The sequence below is a fragment of the Stegodyphus dumicola genome, chromosome X2 (assembly GCF_044657685.1).
Source record: "Stegodyphus dumicola isolate Sdum_Otavi_A_Nest chromosome X2, ASM4465768v1".
Classification (NCBI taxonomy): domain Eukaryota; kingdom Metazoa; phylum Arthropoda; class Arachnida; order Araneae; family Eresidae; genus Stegodyphus; species Stegodyphus dumicola.
Window position 1 is genome coordinate 57,950,042 of NC_140781.1, and position 15,467 is coordinate 57,965,508.

General features: G+C 35.3%; 1 protein-coding gene across 1 annotated transcript in view; it reads left to right on the forward strand.

The window, feature by feature from the left end:
• The first annotated feature begins 9,067 nt into the window (after positions 1-9,067).
• Positions 9,068-15,467, forward strand: part of LOC118183296 (uncharacterized) — a 69,761-nt gene continuing 63,361 nt past the window's right edge. Inside the window, exons 1-2 of the mRNA XM_085808795.1 lie at positions 9,068-9,151; positions 9,245-10,579. Coding sequence (XP_085664921.1) covers positions 9,103-9,151; positions 9,245-10,579 — 1,384 coding nt within the window. The 5' untranslated portion in view covers positions 9,068-9,102. The remainder of the gene's footprint in view (positions 9,152-9,244; positions 10,580-15,467) is intronic.

Sequence of the window (15,467 nt, forward strand, 5' to 3'; positions counted from 1 at the left end):
GAAATGCTGTCAAATATATGGAAAATGTATATATATGTATATGGGTATGGATTTGGGTTCGGTAACTTTGAAGAGCAAAGCACGTTTTCAGAATATATTCGCAACTTTCATTACTGAATTAAGACTCTTAATTTTAAATTATAGTCTCTGTGTGAAAGGATTAAAGTTTTATTGTTAACTTGGCCGTGTGCTCTGTTGTCAATACTGTAAGCGTTTGATTGTTGCATAATGATGCATTTTGAATTTCTTATGTAGATATATAATTTCCTTATTAAATTTTATGTATACTTTTATGGTAACTGAAATTTCTTTCATTTTAAATCTAATTTTTAAGAACTCACTTTTCATAATTAACTAAGTGAATGCAATGGTAAATCTAAATAATATCTAAATTAAACACTTAAATCTTTTGTAATATGTAGGAATTTCTTGTTTATTTCATGCAAAATTCACTTAAAAGGCATTATTCTTAAGAGTATAATTATGTTTCGTAACTATCTAAAGGTGAAAAACAATGAGCCTACAATTTTTGGGATATTTTAACATGTCGGACTTTCATTTACCTTTATTTCTTGGGTCCGTGACACTTAGTCGACACGGACTGTTGGTTTACAAGAATTCCAACCGAGACACGGACATTCAACCGACAGAACACTTAACCGACGCAAACACTTATCCGAATCGGACAGTTAGTCGACATTTAGCAAACGGGGTATTTAACCGACACGGACACTTAGCCGAGAGCACGTTAGGCTGACAACACGTACATACAGATAAAAAACATATGGCAAAGATTTTACAAAAATTAGTTTATATTTATCTGAAAAAGGGCTGTTTCCAAGGTACCCATTGAGAAGTTTATGAATAAGTACCATATTTTTGATGTTATTTAATGCTAAAGAAACTACGGATTTTGAAACTAAGCAGAAAAGCAACCTGATTTTGGATTAGATTTTGAAATTAGTTTCGAGAGTAATAAGACGTAGATCTCTATACTATTTCGATTTCATGTGGTTTATTTGATTATGAAAAACAACTCGAGGGCTATCTTGTATCTATGGAGAGGGATATCTTCGTGGAGGAATTTCTAAGGGCTTGTATGCACATTAGATATGGGGGAAACTACGAAAACGCAGCCACTCCTTTCATCGGTATTCGAGCTCGGGACAGAACTACCAGTCTTCAGCGACTGTACCATTCGGCTGCTGTTGGGTTCGGTCTCTATTTCAAAAGTGGGAAAGAAACTTCAGTCTGAAGAGCGAAACGATTTTGTACGGAAAGAAATAAGAGAAGCAAAGCGAAAACAAATCTAACGTGATCTGTCGCTTAAAATAATGAAACCTGAAAATTTTAAGATATTGGAATTTTGGAAGGGTTGGAAAATTGATGTTATTAGAAATGTTATTAAAGTTATATATTAAAGAAAAGTTTTTGGAGTAACAGCTCACTTCGAATAACTTTTGTACATCGAAAGCCAATACTGTAATTAAGTGTCCAATTGTGATTAGCTATCAAACACTGTTTCATTTCTCATTTCAAACATACAATTCATGTTCCCTCACCAGAAATTTCAACGCATTTTCAGTTCGGGAGATAAATGTCGATAAAATAGAAATATTAGATTTATACATCCAATATTTTTACAATTTTATATATTTTCGGTTTGTTAGATAGCTGGTAGCTGCAAAATGGTGCTATTTATTTTTTCAACAAATTGCTTTGTTTAGCAGCAAAATGAAACCGGTATAAAAGTAAGGCAATGTGAGAACTCTTTTTGTAAAGTACCCATAAATATCATCATAAACAGCGTTGGCATCGTATTTCATTGAATTCATCATAAGTAGCTCTAGCCTCATATTTCATCAAAAACTTATTACTTTTTAGTAACACAATAACCTTGAGTTTGGCGTAGATTTAAGTCAATATTTGATCTTCACTTAAATGTACTCCAAACTCAAGGTTATTGCGTTACTAATTTTGTCTCACTTGGCATGTTTTTCTTTTGATTTTAATACTTTAAACAATGTAAATTGGAAAAATTAGAAAATAAAATTTTTTTCGGCCTATAGGCATATTTTGATCTCAAAAACATTCTCTATTTGCAGTTTCAGTTGATGGAAATTGCCAATTCACTTCTAACTTTTCATATATTTATCATAATTCTTGGTTTAGAACAAATATTGTTTACATTAGCTTGTGCGCTCATTCATACAAAATCATGTCACAGTGCCAACTAAAAAATATCTCCTTTTTGCTTTTCAAAATACTTGCTTTATGAGAAATTAATTTGAAATCTGTGTCCATTGAGAGAGTATTTTCTGCCACGGAATGAAAATTCTTCCTTTCAAAAATTTCCTCTTCACATCATAAGACTTTGTTATTAAAAATAATCCTTTCAATCTTTTAAAATTCTTACAATCCATGCACTCTATCTCTCTGTTACAAATTGCTCGGATTCTCCGCAAATTCAATACTCATATTATTTTTGCTATCATCACTAAAATTTCTTGTTCAGCTAAAGATCTCATCAGTGATTTTAATTCATGTGGAATTTTAGCTTATTATATGAATGTAGTTTGACACGTATCAGCCAAACTGAAGGAGCTTGGAAATTTTTCGTCAGGGAACATGAATCGTAAGTTCGAAAAGGAGAAATAAATTTGAGAGCTAATCACAATTGAACCGTTAAAAATAATTTGAATTTGGTTCTACGGAAAGTGTCTGTAAAGCTACTTCAGTTGGTAACTGAGAGGTTTTTGAACTTTTCCCTTTAACACAAATTTTTAATTTTCAGTTAATGGCATTAATTTTTCAAAATTTTCAAATGTCTGATACTTTATTTTTCTTTAACATTAAATAAAAATCAGTAATATTGTACTAGTTTATAAACTTTCTTGAAGGGTACTATGGAAACAGTCGTTTTTTCAGGTAAATATGAAAACATTTTACTAAACCTTTGACCGCATGTTTTACCGTCTACATGTTCGCTTTGTCAGCTAAATGTTTTTTTATGCTAAATATCTGTGTCTGTTAAATGCCCTGTTTGCTAAATGTCCACGGCCGTTATTTCTTACCTGTACTTGTTAGCATCTGAATTTATGCAAGTATGAACGATAAGTAAAATGACTTGTACATTAATATTACACTTGTAGAAGGATTATACTATATGAAGTATTAAATACTGCACATTTAAAAACGACTCATAAACTACTTCATCTCGTGAAATTTATTTTGTTATTAGCTTGTAATTGAGTGGCAAAAATTTTAAGTAACCGAACTAGATTTTTTTCCCATAAAATTCTTCGATTTCTAGTGTAAGCTGATGCGCAGTTTCAGCTTAGATTTAACACTTAATCAAAATATATTCAAAGAAATTTATTAACCAAAAATACAGTGCAAAGTTAACTAATTTGTGCGAAGTTAATCTAAAGATAAGGATTAAGTCATTAATCCTTGAATCCTTCCAAGAGTCATGTTATATTCCAAGAGTCATGTTGTATAAAATTATTTTATTATCACATTCACCGAAAGCTTTTGTTACAAAAAGTACTCTGGAAATAACTGAAATTTTTGTTACAAAAAACACATCAATTATAATATATGGAATATAAATATTTTCACGCTCTCGTTAAACACAAATATGAATACATTTTTCGAATTTAACCTAGCAAAAAAGTCTAGCCTCATACATTCAACATTACCAGAATTATCGTTTCAAACTTGAGCATTTTGAAGACCATAAACAAATGTCTTAAGACCATGCAGGACAAGTTAAGTTCTTAGACTCTTAAAAGATGGTTTATTTTGAAAAATACGTAGAATGAGAATTTGCTTTCATCATTCTGTATATAATTAAAAATACTAGCATCCTGAACAAGATTAATTGTAATGGTTTGATTTTGCTATATAAGAATGGCAATTGAAATTCAAATTCTGAATGTCTGTGGCAGGGAAATGATGAAAGAATGAAAGCATGGCCACAAAATGCGAATGGCTTGTGCATGTTATAAATACTATTTATACGTTTTTTGTGAATGTTTTAAATTGGGGTTGTATATTTTTTATTATAGACACTCCCCCCCGGGGAAGGAGGAAATACTTATTCCTTTCCCTCCTGCAGGCACTCATCTTACCTGTATTTGTTAGCACCTCATTAACATGGAGTTTCTTTCCTAAAACACGGCAACTCTGTTTTCGAGGGATGTTTGATATAACAAGGCTAAGAGGCTTGGGTCTATCAAACCGGAAAGCTACGCTGTAACTTAAGTCATTAAATGACTCATCCTGCTACTGGGGAAACAGCTGGGAAAATTCTGTTTCTGTTAATTATTTCATCGATAAAACTTGCGTGAAGTCGATCATTCATTGGAATTAACCGGATTCTTGATAGAACATTGTTTTTCAAGATGATGTGCAAGACGGAGGTGATACAAATGCAAGTCTTATTCGTATATTACTGCGCCACACTCATCTACAGTTCTTCTGATGCTGTTTGTGGTGCTTTCTTCACAGGCAGAATGATTTTTGTTTTGAATTTCTTTCCCTAAATTTGGTTTAATATAAAACTTCAGAACATAATACTCTGAAAAGGAGCTTAAGACACTGTATTAATTTATGAATATTTCTTGGAATTTTACTTGCAAAGGTATAAAACATTTTGTATTTAACTTAAGACTAGTGGTTGGAATGCTAGCTCTGCAGAACCTTATTAATGTTAGATTTTATAATAAAAGCCCACCCACAGCCTAATTTCATAAGTTATCTGCTTTATTCTGAGAAACTTTGCAACTGGAAATAATGTCAGAAGTTAAAGAAATAAAACATACTAGCCAACGTTTTTTAAAACTTGTATATCTAAGATAACACTTGCGAGACAAACCGATCCTAATGCTAGCAACCAACATACGTGCATATCGGCCAACTAACTGTAATGCGGTAAAACTGCTGAGCACTTGTAGTTTGACACGTTCTCTACTCCAGGAGAACGGACTGGCTGCACGGGACTCTTGTGGTTTTTCCCATGTGTAATTTAAATACGAGCCAGTTTTCCTTAAAGATCGATACGAAGGTATTTATTTCCTTAGGCAGACAGCCCACTTGGCTTTGCCATAACCCAAATTATTAATCCACGAGTGCCTAATTGTCTATGTATATATAAGTACATCCCCCTTAGTACATACAATACAGTAGAGCAAACTTTCTTATATATAGGGCTATAATAGCTTGTATGTGTTCCAATATGGAGCACAATTGCTTTACATAATTCTAAATCATGGTGAGGGATAGAAGCCTGTAAAGTTCTTATTTAATGATATTTATAAGCGAGTGAAGAGGAAAATGGACGCATTTTCTTGCCTTCATACATATTTCAAAGTTAAGTCCTTTATTGATCAATAACATTATTGCACATTATTCACTCTATTAGTCATGACGAATACATGAAAGGTGGAAATTCGGTACAAGTTTAATATAATTCCATGCTACTAGTGTTATACAGTGCGCACCAGCGACCGAGCGGTAAAATCGCTTAAAATTGTTAGTTCGAGTCCTGGCGAACGGGGTAGCTACATGGGCTTTTTCGTGGATTTATCCATGTGTAACTTGTATGTGAGCCTCTTTCCCTTAGAAAATCCTCCATAAAGGCACCCCTCTCAGGCAGATAGTCCTCCTGTACTTTGCCATAATAAAATAAACCAAACACAGCATAAGCCAGGGGTTCATATCTAGTGTTATACAGAAGTTGAATTCAAACTCCTGTAAAGACATATTTAACACTTTGAGCTCTGCGCCAAATTTGCAGTCCTTTTCGTTCAGCCGGCGGCCCACCAGCGGCCGAGCGGTAAAGTCGAACACTGGTAGTTCGGTCCGAGGTTCGAATCCCGCGAACGGGCTGGCTGCAGGGGCGTTTTCGTGGTTTTCCCCATGTGTAACGTGTATACGAGTTAGTTTCCCTTAGAAAGTCCTCCACGAAGGCATCCCTCTCTTAAACAGATAGCCCTAGTGTGCTTTGCCATAGTTAAATACACCAAACACCGTTCAGCCGGCGAGAGCGATCAAGCGGTGCAATGTTGCAGGATGATCCGCGATTTCATGCACTGAGTAGAGCTTATCTGTTGGTGAGCTTTGTCCGCTAACGATATACAAGCCCTGCCTGGTGACAAAGCTCGTGGTCGCGAATGTTAATATTGCCGGTCCCGCGAACCGATGCCAGCCAAACGAAAATTCCAGTGCCGGTCCCCATGGACCGACATCGGCCAAACGAAAGACTCCGGCCACATGGAAATTTCACTGCCGGTCCACAGGGAACTACGCCTGGCTCAACGTGTTAATATAGAGTTTCTTATGTAGTAGTAGCACTACGTATGGGTCTTGCCAAAATTGCCTTTTCTACGAAGAATTTAAAAAATGTTCTCCAAATTCTAAATTTTGTTTCTAAACTGTCTGTGACGTTGGTGTGCTGCAACGAAAATGTTTTACAGCATAATTACGTGCATTGATAGCCTAAGCTTGAATGATAAATAGGCGCATTATTTCTAATCAATTCCGCATGTGTCAAATCTTTAAGTATTCAAATTACCTTCAAAATACGCCTTTGCAACGACAGTAGTACATACTGTTCCTACAGGAAAACGTTCATTTTTACATAGTACAGGAAAATAAGACCTCAAATATTATACTTTCAACTGATTTTTTTTGAGCGACTCCAATTAAGATTTTTCTCAGTAAAACGTTAGTTACATTAAACAGTACAGACGAACGGTAAGTAGTAAAGACTTATTAGTGCAGAGTGTAGAATTCCCTGAAGTTAATAGTAATGCTGTTACTGTCAGGTGCGGATTCCTGGTCCGAAGCCCTATCTCAGTATAACATTTGAAGGGTAAAAGTCCCAAACATAGAAAGCATAACGCAGTTGTATACCACATTGCAGAGGAATGGAAAGAAAAGCAATTGAAGAGCATTTCTGAAGAAAATTGTACGTAGCATTTTTTAATTGAAAACTTGTGTTGATATGATGAACAGTCCTTATGGTGGTGAAGCAACAGTCAGGAAGTTATCCTAATTCGACTAAGGTTTGAATTTCGGCGAATGGGCATTTCTAACTAGGAAGGAACAAATTCGCTTAACACTGGTAGTTCAACCTGATTCAAATTACAGTTAAAGCTTTTCTGCATGCGAATTTTCTCACTTTTCCTTTATGTATAACATGAACATAAGCTAGCTTCTTTAATGAACCCTTTTAATGGAACCCTTTTAATGGAACCCTTTTAATGGAACCCTTTTAATGGAACCCTTTTAATGGAACCCTTTTAATGGAACCCTTTAATGGAACCCTTTAATGGAACCCTTTAATGGAACCCTTTAATGGAACCCTTTAATGGAGGTATTGATTTTGGGCATGCAGCTCTTGTGTGTTTCCTCGTACTAATAAACGAATAGTATACTGTTTATGGATTGTTCCATTTCCATTGTGCAAATTGGAACTAGAACTGCTTTTATCATGCATTAATTTAAAAATTCCTGCTGTGAAAATATACAGTGACGAAAGGAAAGTGGCCATCAAAAAGCATTAAGTTATGCTCATGCAATCCTTTTTAAGTTGCACGATGCAATTAAATATTTTAAAGCAAGTATATTGAATAAATAATTACGGACGGAGTCTTTATTATGCCTATATTAGTATTGTTCAGTGGTAGACTACACACAAGTTCTATCATTCTCGTTAAAGTTATTCATTTGGAAAATTTTCTTCCTTACAGGAGTTGTTCAGAGTAAGGCTTACAGTTGTATAATATTTTGATATAGTATCTTAAGCTGCAGAGGAGTTCAAAAAGCTATGACTCCAAGAAATATTTTCTAAGTGAAAAATAATCCTGTTCACATTGCACAACTATTGTGAAAAAAATCTGTTATTGCATAATATGGTTATAGCCACCATAATAATATATATACCAGTAATAATACCAACATATAATGGTTATAGCCACCTAATTTTCGTATAAGCAGTTTATTATTTTGAATATCGTTAATACATCCGTTTCAACAGTTAAATTTAATTTGTAATTATCTGAACAAGTGTACGAAAGAAACTACATTATAGTATAAATTACCTTAAATCCTGCAAAACAAAAACTACATTAAAACTGTTTTTCCTTAAAATTTGAACATTTATGCTTTTGCTAGCTAATATTGAATGAACATCAGATATCAACTAGGTCTCTTTACAACTAGGTCAACTAGCTAAGCATATTAATGCATTTGACATCTTAATGCGCTCGCTAGCCAAACTGAGTTTAGTTTATTTCATTATGGCAAAGCACGCAAGGTCTATCTGCCTAAGATGAGGTATGTCTTCGTGGAGGACTCTCTAAGGAAAGCTGGATCGTATACATGTTACACATAGTGAAAACGCCCATGCAGCCAAGCCTTTCGCCTGGAATTAAATACAAGTCGGAACTACCAGTGTTCAGCGACTTTACCGCTCGCCTGCTGGTGGGCCGTAGGCAAACTGAACAAATTCCCAAAGATGAACAGTTGATTCCTTACAGAACAAATGCGCCAAACAACTTTCTACAGAAGGATAAATGACACAAATATTGTCTTTTGACAACTATAACATGAAATGTGCTCTTGACTGTTAAACTATATTTTTTAAAATAATTATTGTCAACAAATTTTAGCCATATATTTCTTGAGCTAATACAAGACGTATATTTCTTATATTTAGTTTTTACCTCATTCAAAATGAGCTGATTAAAATGATGTCTAGCTGGAAGTATCAGACGCGTGTATCATGCTAGAGAAAATTGTTTGGCTCATGCTATGTAATGTAAAAGATTCGAATTAGATTGCTGAGAAATTCAGATTTTCATTCAGGTGATTAAAAATTGCTTATATTTCTAAAGGTGTAGGGACATTACTCAGATCATAATTTTTAGATACCTGTCTTTATTCAATATAAAAATCATTTTGACTTATACTATTCCTCTAATACTTTGATATAAATAATTGAGAATTTTATAACTTATTTTTCTCTTTTCAAGCATGCAGCAATTTTGGGATTATTCAATCACGATTTACCTGAATAAATGCAACTGGTACAGAATGTGCGTAAGAGTAAAAGTGAAGCAACATTATCCGTTTGTCATTTTTGGTAATGAACTAAGAATAAACTGATTTAATAGGAAAGTTAACATACGAAGTTAGAATTAGTGATTGAGACATTTAATGTTTCTTTTTTTTCCAGGGAACTACTACGATGATAATGCCATAGAACGTGGTGATGCATATGTAGACAAACTTCTAAAAGACATGATGGAAGATCGTGGTCATGAATACGATCCATATGTAATGGAAGACAGTGTTGTTGGCTTCAGCAGAAAGGTAGCTTTCGTTAATATCAGTGGCGAAGCGAAGTTACATAATGGGTATATTACAGGCTTAAAAACACTTCACCGTCCTGATCATTGCTCTTTAAAGGAAAAAAATGGCCGACTGCATGTAAAAGCTGATTTAGGAGCTGGAATTTTGAAATTCCAGTATGAAGGCACAGTTAAATTTATGAATTTCGGGCCAACGGTTACTGTACATGGAGAATTATCTTACATTGAAATTCATATGGAATTTAGTGTTGATGCTAAAACTGGGAAAAATGGAACTCTGCACAGATTTGCTATAGATGATATAAAGGGTTTGAAAGTTTGGATTACAGGTCTTGGGCCACTCAACTGGGCTGTGAATCCTATTATTAAGGGTGTAAATAAAGTTTTTAAACGATTTGTGAAATATTTGCTTGAAAATAAAGTTATGCATCATATCGCAGACAGGTTGCCGAATTTCAAGTTTCCTGTCGAAGGTGGAGACATTGATGAAACTACTACAGAGAGTATTACTGTCACCTCCGAAACAGAAGCAACAAAGCAAACAGAAGAGCCTACCACAACAGAAGGCCCGGTAGAGACCGAAGAGCCTACCACAACAGAAGGTCCGGTAGAGACCGAAGAGCCTATTACAACAGAAGGTCCGGTAGAGACCGAAGAGCCTATTACAACAGAAGGTCCTGTGGAGACCGAGGAGCCCCCTGAAACGGAAGGCCCTGTGGAGACCGAGGAGCCCCCTGAAACGGAAGGCCCGGTGGAGACCGAGGAGCCCCCTGAAACGGAAGGCCCGGTGGAGACCGAGGAGCCCCCTGAAACGGAAGGCCCGGTGGAGACCGAGGAGCCCCCTGAAACGGAAGGCCCGGTGGAGACCGAGGAGCCCCCTGAAACGGAAGGCCCGGTGGAGACCGAGGAGCCCCCTCAAACGGAAGGCCCGGTGGAGACCGAGGAGCCCCCTGAAACGGAAGGCCCGGTGGAGACCGAGGAGCCCCCTCAAACGGAAGGCCCGGTGGAGACCGAGGAGCCCCCTCAAACGGAAGGCCCGGTGGAGACCGAGGAGCCCCCTCAAACGGAAGGCCCGGTGGAGACCGAAGAGCCCCCTCAAACGGAAGGCCCGGTAGAAACCGAGGAGCCTGAAGAGCCTGTTGAAGTAAATGAATCGGGAGAGTCAGAAGAGGCTGAATTCGAAATGGTGACGGCTGTTTAATTTCGAAGACTAGAGTCGGCAAAAGAAATACCTGAAGTTAAATTTACCTTAAGAAGTTCTGTAGAAATAATGCGAAAGCTCCGATTTACGAACTTGCGGACTTCTATATGAAATTTTGAACCAGAAGCAAATGGAAAAGTTCAAACTCTTAATTTTTAAAATTTACTACTTTTATTCTTTTTCAGATTTCAAATGTTTAATGCAATTGAGTGCTTTATACGAAGTTGTAATTCTACAAAATGTGTAAATATGATTAAAATTTAATTACTTATTTTAAAATTACATAACATTAAATTAATATATGCACCATTCAAATAATGCATCTTTTATGTTAAAAAAAGAATCTATGCACTTAAATTTCGCCAATTTTAATGTAAATGTTCTAACATAGGAATTGTAAATTTTTATTATAACTGTATAATTTCACTGAGATGAATTTTTTCTTATTAAACGTTTTTTGCATATGTCCTTTAATCTCCTTTATATTTAATTGGGGCTGAAAGTTGACCTATAATTATGTGGAACACTATCGAAATTGCTTTTATCATTTTAGGGTTTATTTGATCGGCAAAGTAATATATACAACTGATTAATAACTGAAATTAAATGTTGACTAAGAGTAATTGATAAATAAAAAAAAAACTAAATGTTAAATAACGCAACGGAACGGAAGAACAAAAGTAAGAAATTCAACAGAAAAATTAATTCTTTACTTCATTTATTCAGTTTGGGAAAATATATTTTACCCGAATAGCTCATGAAAAGTATTTACTGTAATAAATACATTTCTTTGAATAGTTCTATTTGTAATACACTAAGTACTAAAATTGTTAAATGTGAAGGAATGAAATTTAACTAAATCATGGATGGAAATCTAATGAAATAACTATGGCTTAGACTTTCATAAAAGATGTGAGTAAATTTCCATATTAAAATCGGATGCTAGTAAATATTGCAATCAAATGACACAGGAAAAAAGATTAATTCAAACAAGGGCTTACATACCGTTCATCTGAAATCAAGCATGCTAAACTAATTATATAAACCTTTTCTTTAAATACGCCTCAAAAATGCAATTTTTTTATGGCGGCCGCTGGCCATTTTTAGGCTTTTGCCACCGTTAAGGCTAGAAGTAGTGGCAATTTTATTATGGAGGCACCTAATAGGCGGCCACCGTTGCCTCCTATATGAGGGGCAGATAATTTACATCCATGGCTTCTCCGGAATTCGAACCCAGGGCCTTCGGTATCACAGTCGGCTCCCCTAACCATTGTATTGCCTGGCAGCCCAAAGTGTTTAATTCGTTTTGGTGGTTATACCAGAATGAAATGCTTCGAATTTTGTTTGGTTTATTAAATTATAGCAAAGTTCGAAATGATTACCTAAGGATAGAGGCGCCTTCGTGGAAGACTTTTTCTGGGAAACTGACTCATATACACGATACACAGGTGGAAAAGCCACGAAAACGCACATGCAGCCAGCCTGTTTACCTAGAGAGGAACCCAAGCCGAATACCGATCTTCTGCAGCTTTAACCCCTTGGCCGCTGGTGGACTTCGAACTTCGTCACAAAAAGATTTTATTCTACCGAATAAATTTCAGCCTTCTTCTATTAATGATGCCAAGTATATTTCTTTATGAAATTTGCGGTGTTTAAGAATACGTTAGTGCAAGAGAAATAAATTTTAGTCAGTAAAATGTCAACTTAGGGCTTTTAGCACGAAATATGAACTCCAGTTACTGAAAGCCACCAGATAGTAATAAACTGACAAATGCTACGAACGTTTCTTATAAAATTAGATAAGTAAAGATATGCTACACATTTACAAGAATTTAATTAGAATAGATAATACCTAGTACAAATCGATATTTAAATATACTTTCATGGATCTTTAAATCTTGAACCATGGATGTTTTTAGTAGTGTTCGTTTGCAATTGAGTCAAATTAGTAACAACCGTAATTTTCCTTTCGGTGTCATTTTGGTCATTGTTCAGTATTCCTTTATGTATGTAAACATGTCAAAATTCTGTTGGATAAGAATTCAGTAATCTGACGAATTGCAAAGTAGTTAACGATGTTTAATTCAGAATTTCAGTGCACATGAAAACCATTCATTATTCGGGGTTTGTAAAATATGAAAATGGCTACGGTGACCCTATATTTTATTTAATAGTGTTCTGTATGAATCATAAATGCAGAATAACTACAGCACTTGTGTATTTTCACGGATGTTTGAAAAGAGGCTACAAACTTTGTTTCTTAAACCTGGACAAATACTTCCGGTTATAAAGTTTAGGAAAATGAGAAAATTATGTAAGCGGTTTAGGAGGGTTCTATAGACATAAATCTCTTTTTTTAAGAGTTCTATAGATCTTATCCTGTTGTGGATCCATTAAGCGCCCAGATTAGCAACTTTTGCTTTTGTAGCTGCTTTCAAAATGTGATCTAAAAATCTGTTTGCTCGGTAATGGATGGATATCGAAAATTAAGATTGAAGATGTAAAATTGAAGCAAATAATAAAACATCTTCAAAAACTACAAATTAATATTAGTATGATATTCAAAACCCATTTTAATGCATTTCGTGTCTTTTCAATGCAAAAGACATTGAATCAAAGGAATGCAAAGTTTAAGTTTGATTTAAATCATGCACTCGTGAGCAAATTTTAAGGAATTGTCAGGCTATTTACATAACATTTTAAAATGTTGCGATCTGCATGCGAGTAAATGTACAAGTAATTATCGGATTAATAAGCAACAATACGCTAACTATAAGAGATTACAAAATGTATAAAAATACTCAATTTGGAAGCAATATACTACAGTGGTTATGGTAATAACGATAGCAAATATAGGGGCTCTTTAGCAAGATGTTATGACCGCTCAAACGGCGATACATGCTGTAAATGTATTTTCTTGGCTAGCATAAACTGCTATTAGACGGACATGGAAGTCTGTTAGCGATTTTTCCCTAGGACTAGAAGATGAATGCAACACGGAAAAGGGAGTATAAAAACCCTTTGTGAACTTGATTATTTACGGACGGCACAATCTTTGTGTTAACAAATCAATCATCCAGTTGTGACGATAGAACTAAAGATAATGGTAAATTAAAGATAGTCTTTTAGTTCAAGACTATAAGAATTAATTTAATCTAACAGGTTGACTCGGACACCTAGACCAGCGGGATATTAAATTTCGGCGGCAGAATGCGAAGACTAGATCCAGAATTCAAACAGCTGGTAGAATGTGTACACTCAGTAGCCAAGCACTCTCTGACCAACTTTTCAAGTACTTCAATTTTAAGTACTCTCTCGTTCACCCTGACTCGTTTACATGCTGGTGAGGAAACGCGAAAGAAACAAGAATTGACAGAAAAAGCTAAAAAATAACTGCTAATAAGTAATATAAACCTCTGAATGCTTTGCATACTTTGAATGCGACACAATGAGGCCAACGAATACGGGAAGTTCAATTCGGGTTCAAACCTACGAGAAAGGCTAGCCGAATTATTGTTTTACGAAGGTTTCACTATGTGTTAAGTTAATTATTATCTTTAGAAATCTAAATCTTTAGAGCCATTATCTTTAGAAAGTTCTCCACGAAAGCATCCTTTCGCTAAGGCAGATAGCCCCAGAGAATTTTGACATAATCAAATAACCAAAACTTAAAAAGTCCTCTATAAAAGCTTCCTCCCACTTAGGTAGACAGCCATTTCGGGCTTTCGGATATTCAAATATCCTAATCCTGCATTTCCCAATCTTCTCGAAGTTTGCATTTGATGTCCTCCTAGATTTCCAAGAAAGATAAAGTAAAATTCAAATTCATGTACCATACTATAGCTGAAAACCTCAGATCCTGGAAATTGCGCATGACAAACAGCTATCACTTTTCCACCCGAGACTGGCATTTTATGTAATTTTTTTCTTGTTATGCTAACTACGGTTAGGCTACTTGAATATGGCAAAGCGCAGGAGGGCTATCTTCCTAAGAAGAGGGATGTCTTCTTGGAAAGCTTTCTAAGCGAAATGGATGGTATTCGTGTTGTACATGGGGAAAATCATAAAATCGAAACATGCAGTTAGCGCTTTTTGCCTGGGTCAAAAACCGATTCAAAGTACGAGCATTCAGCTGTCTTAACCACTTACTTTGCCTCTGGTGGGGCTCTCGCTATGAACTTTCCCTTCTAGTCTTAACAACAAAAGAGGGACTTAAAGATCTGTCTGGGGTACTTCTTTACCAACGTACATCCAAATACAGAACAAATGTGTGAAAATTGGCAGCGTCTTTTATCTCAATGTGAGAACCCAATATTTATTTTTCTTTAAGTTAATAAGGTAAAGCTATTCCAAACTCTAATAACCTTGAATTATTACAAATGTATATCTTTTATTAACTTAATTACCTAGCATCAATGTAAAATAAAAACAGTTTTATTTTAAAATATTAGCATTTTGATTCCTATGCTAAAAATGCACATATGATAAAAAATTGCCTTCGGCGGGAACAAGAATAAGGCAAAAAAGCAAAACGTTTGAGAAATGTTGACTTAACCTAATTCGAATCGTTAGGTTATCTGAATGTGGGAATGCTGCGAGGATTATCTGCCTGAGACGAGAGATGCCTTCATGGAGAGAAGTTCCCAACTTTAAATGACATTGAAGATTTCGAATGAGTTCTTACCGTACCGTTGTCTGTTTCTCCGTCAACTGTTGAACAGTTGTACATGGATACAAACGCAACGAAAGGCTCCTTCCCAGAGCTTCTCAGATATACTCATTATAACTTAGACAAGACAAATAAGCAGACTAATCCATACAACCAATTCTTGTTATATAGCTTCGTCTGCTTTTCCGCCCGTTTAGTATTACTGTATAAAACCATA